This window comes from Phallusia mammillata, chromosome 4 (assembly GCF_965637545.1).
Source record: "Phallusia mammillata chromosome 4, kaPhaMamm4.hap1.1, whole genome shotgun sequence".
NCBI classification, from domain to species: domain Eukaryota; kingdom Metazoa; phylum Chordata; class Ascidiacea; order Phlebobranchia; family Ascidiidae; genus Phallusia; species Phallusia mammillata.
The window spans coordinates 18,263,838-18,268,533 of record NC_137255.1 but is presented as its reverse complement, the minus strand read 5'-3'; the positions used below and the strand labels follow the sequence as shown (position 1 = coordinate 18,268,533).

Below are 4,696 nucleotides of genomic sequence, written 5' to 3'. Positions count from 1 at the left end.
TGCTGAAGCCAACACCATAATTTTCCCACATACGCTTTCACTTTCAAATTTACGAGTGTTCTGTTTATCGGTCACTTGCCACAATTGGTTGATCGTTCGCCCTATTATCACGTTAATTCCCACATGGTTAAAGGTAAGAGTCCTTACCAAAATATGTGATTGACTCCATCACTACAAAGGGCAGTTGCCCGCTAGTCGGCAATTGTCGCTTAGTGTAATAAATGCCTAATTGGCGGTGAAACGACGAACGGCGGTTTACGGGAAAGTACACGCGCGTTAAAACAATGGCTCTCGCTGAGCAAATCGCACAGCTCTCGGGCTTAATTACCGCAGACTGTGGGAAATGCCATTTTTAGATCGCATTATGAGGAAGCCATAACCGTTGCCTGCGCATTGTCGCGCCCAGTTTACCGCGGGTTCACCTGTTCGCATTCGCTGATCGCATTTGTGGGCGATAATTATTAGCGATCGTCTGCGATGTGCACAGTACGATTGTGCAAAGCGCCTTATTATTACGCTCATTACTTGCTTGTGATCATTGCGCCGGTAGTTGCGCGCGCAAACGCGACATTTACGCTGCTAAATGGATGGTGGCCTAAGCACAAAAGGAAACGCATCATCGCCGTGCGACTTATTTTCGTGCCCAAGCGTTAGGTTGAGGCGAGTCACTTGCAGGTCGAAAACATTACGACACCACGATGTGTTGAGTTAATTGGCGACCTGTTAATTGACTTCGCAGGTTGTCCCACGGATCGTGCGACACAACAACAACCTCTATAGCAGCCGGAACACACACACGACAAAGGAATGTTCTTCCTTTTGGAGTTTATTTACAAAAGCACGCTCACCGGCATTGGCCTACAAAAATCAGACGGAACTCAAGAACGGTAATATATATATACTGCATTTCAGCGCACTGCGCAACAACACAAGAGGTATTTGTGAAAATATAATGTAAAAGTTTGTTCGCATACACGGCTCAACATTTCGCATAAATGCATAGGGTTACTTGCTCGATAAACAAGACACTTCGATTGTCGCTCCTTTGCATGTTTCGGAAACCGCCCATTCGTACCACGCCCAGCATCCGTGAGAATCTTACAAACCCACAAACATAAATATATCTTTTCTGAAACCGCAAGTGTCGCAGAAACCGCCGTGGTGGCGATTAACACGAAACTTTAACTTTTGACTCCGATTGCATCACGGCGCCGCCATTGGTAAAGTTTGTCGCTGGAGGTTTTACGTTATGGGAAGACTGCTCTTCGGGCCGGATTTTTCTCGGTCTTCCTTTTGGTTTTGTTGGAGGTTCGGTACCACCGCCCTGCAGCACCTGGGTGAACAAAAATAGATTTGTTTACTGGATATATTATGTAATATTACGATGTAAGTGCAGCTTGTTGGGGTGCAAATATATTTCGTTTATTTGCACCAGGAGCATTAAAAAGCCTTAATGAAACACAATTTTTACTTTCATTTTGAGAAGTGCCAAAACAGAGCATTTTTCTTTACCTGCTTTTTCCACTTCATTCTGCGGTTTTGATACCAAGTTTTTACTTGTAGTTGACTTAATCCTAGAAGTTCAGCCAACTCCACGCGATCAGGTGTCGAAAGATACTGTTGTTTTTCAAAGCGCTTTTCCAGACCGAGCATCTAAAAAAATCGTTATGTATAGACATAATCACTAAAACAGGCAGAACCGTTTTTAGATGGAAATAACGCCTTGGGATACACTACATTTTGTGTGAAAACATGACCCTTACACAGCAAGCACAGATATTTATGACATGGAGTGTCGCCCCTTGTTTTATTTTTGGAAGAAGCATACGCCCCTTGTTTTTAGAGGAAACATGATCCCTTAGTTTTTTTTATCTACACGACATCAGAAAAAGTCACGAAAGCACTCTTACCTGCAGCTCGGTGAAAACAGTTCTGCTTCTTCGACATTTCTTCGGTTTTCCGTTGCTTCCTTCGACTTCCGACGCATTCACAACCCCGTTTAAGCGACTCCTCAGATACGCTGGAAGGTGAACTGTCGTTTTCTGCGGACTGCTGGGTGAGGTCATAGATGACGTAGAGGAAGATGGTGATGGTGGATGATCCGATCCTCTGTCGGAATGATTTGGATCTGAATCTGCATCGCGGTCATCGTGTATCATCGGACTCGAACTATAGTTAAACGATGTCATTTCCTTCTCTTTCGACCAACGATCATTGAGAGTATACCGTTGATGGGGATTATGCTTATAGGGGCTTTGGGAGCTCTGGTCACTGGAAGAAACCAAATGCCTGGCGCGTTCCAGGTAACTTGCGTAGGCGGCTTCGACATTCGGATTGACTAAGGCGGCGTTGGGATAACCCAAGAGCATGGAAGGAACTTGTGGGACTTGGAATTGCCTGGCACCAGCAAGAGCATAAGCGTATCGTAAATCGATCATCGAGTAGTTTCCAGGATTGAGAAGCATGCCACCGAAAACTTGTTGGTTGGTTAGGTCCTCGTCGATGTGCTTTAAGAGAGACCGGCGAAATCGTTCGTAATTCATGGCCCGATGGTTCAGTTCTTTCGTCAGGGAATCACCGCTGATGTCTGTCGTTTCGTTTTCTGTGGGTGACCGGGTTGGCGACACACAGCTCCGCCTTGATACTTCAGGCAGCGTCCATTTAGTTGACATGGAATTGTTGCGTGAAGGTTTGGCGTCGGCTTCACTATGTGTTACTCTCTCATGTTTCTCAAAAGAATCCCGGTATGTTGGAGAAAATCGGGGGGATGGAGGTGTAAGTCTTCTTTCTTTATTATAGTCCACGTCCCTTTGCCGGGCAACAGCATCTCTTTCGTATGGCGAATTTGTCAAAATGGCGGTCGTATCTTCTTGTACTGTTCTGTACCGGGAATATTCGGATTTCCACCTCATGTGGTCCTCCGTTTCCTGTCCTGTGGATCTTTCGAAGTCATCTTCCCACGTTTGGGGGCTAATGGTACCAGTTGATCCAGGACTAGAGGAGGGAGCATCAAGGACACGGTCCTCACACGGAGGATCGTTTTTGGCCAGAATGTCTCGGATTAAAAAGGAGGTGTGTCTGGTTGCATCCGGTGATCCAAACGACGAATGTCGGGAGCGGCGATCTTGGTTGCTGTTCACCGTTGAAGGACCGACAGTGACAAGCATGTTAGGTTTTTGCGTATTGAACTTATATAGTTATAATTTGAAAACACGATTTTCACCTGTAAAAGAAATTTGTTTTCATAATTTAACATGTAAAATACAAGTTGTAACAATACGATCTCACTGTCATTTATTACGTCGCTATAACGGAAATACCGTTTTACTTAACGCTTTGGATGACGTATTCGAATATCATTTCTGAGAAATCTAATATTTCTGAGCAAAACACTGCGATTAATGATTACCAACATACACTGACGATCATATCACACCGACTTATGCCAATCCTAATTCTGCCCGAAACCGAGCAGTTCGAGACCCTTTCTGCTAAGCGTGCTTCGCGATGTCTGCTTGAGGCAAGCAGGTGCAGCTGCTCGTATAGATTACCGCAAGAGAGCGCAGCCTTTTTTGTCACATCATTTGCGCAAAGTGTGATCCGTCCGCACCACGCTGACGGCTGACGCGTCCCAACCATATGTGCGAAGAAGGTACATGTTCTCTCGCGCGCCATTGCCGCGAACGCTCAAGTTATTAGACGGCGACGAGTCTCTACACACCACAGCTAAAATATTTTCATAACAAGCATGAATATTGGCGAACGCGATCCTTGTAAATAGTTTTTTGCCAGATAATGATCTCGCCGTGATGGTGGGAATTTGCCCATGTGTGTTGACACCGCTCACGCGCCAGGTGCGAACCGTCTGTAATTAGTTGATCGTGCTGCATCTGCGAGACCGCCTCGTAAATTCGCACTGGTTTGGTGACGTAAAATGCATAAAGCGGTGTTTAGATTTATAATCGCTATGTGTTGATTATGACAACATACAGCAGCCCCGTGCTTGGTGAACAACATCAACCCAGCTAGACGAAAAGTGCGTAGGGTAGTCTGAAAATCTGTATGGGTATATTTTCTGTGTTTGTCATTAAACGTTAGCAGAAGTTACCACGAATCCCATAATTACTCTCTACACCTCGTTTGTTACTCCTACCCAGCGCAAAGACCGATTTTTTGGCATTCTACGCATTTCAAACACAAGACACACAAGCAAAAAATAAATTCCGTGCGCTTAACAATCCGTCGAAGCCGTTTTTTCTCGATTCCCGCCCAACGCGTTCAAATAAACATCAGCGCCTTTTGCAATCGATCGTTTGTGACCCATCGGAAATACACATTCAAAGAAGAGGGAGCGTTCAACCCTATCTGCGCACCCCACAATTTACAAATCGCCACCCCATGTGTGAACTTTACCGCATAGTGGGAGAGCAATGACAAAACGTCAACTTCCTGTTACCGAACGTGCCTGAACAATCGACTAACAATCGCGGAATCGTTCGGGGCTCGGGTCGCCCGTTAACCGACGAAGGATGCCAACGAAAGAGCCGGGACGTTTTCAGTTAACCGGGAAAAACATCTGCGGCCAGCGATGATAGAAGTGGCCGATATTAAACCAATGACTCTTCTTCTAGATTTGGCTCGTTCGCGCGTGTAATGTTGTGATTTACCGATTCATCGCGTTGCGAATCGGGGCTCG

General features: G+C 45.6%; 1 protein-coding gene across 1 annotated transcript; it reads right to left on the bottom strand.

The window, feature by feature from the left end:
• Positions 1-804: 804 nt before the first annotated feature.
• Positions 805-3,543, bottom strand: LOC145223837 (uncharacterized). The gene is made up of 3 exons (XM_080090233.1): positions 1,911-3,543; positions 1,513-1,653; positions 805-1,333 (listed from the first exon to the last, which is right to left on the bottom strand). Exons 1-3 carry the CDS (start codon positions 3,165-3,167, stop codon positions 1,169-1,171), a joined length of 1,563 nt encoding a protein of 520 aa, XP_079946359.1. The 5' UTR covers positions 3,168-3,543; the 3' UTR covers positions 805-1,168.
• Positions 3,544-4,696: the final 1,153 nt, after the last annotated feature.

Excerpts from the sequence above, each read along its gene's own strand:
- LOC145223837 (XM_080090233.1), bottom strand. The coding sequence starts at position 3,167 with ATGCTTGTCACTGTCGGTCCTTCAACGGTGAACAGCAACCAAGATCGC. Across the intron at positions 1,654-1,910 it reads CTGTTTTCACCGAGCTGCAG|ATGCTCGGTCTGGAAAAGCG; the intron begins GTAAGAGTGCTT and ends CGATTTTTTTAG. Across the intron at positions 1,334-1,512 it reads GAATGAAGTGGAAAAAGCAG|GTGCTGCAGGGCGGTGGTAC; the intron begins GTAAAGAAAAAT and ends TTGTTCACCCAG.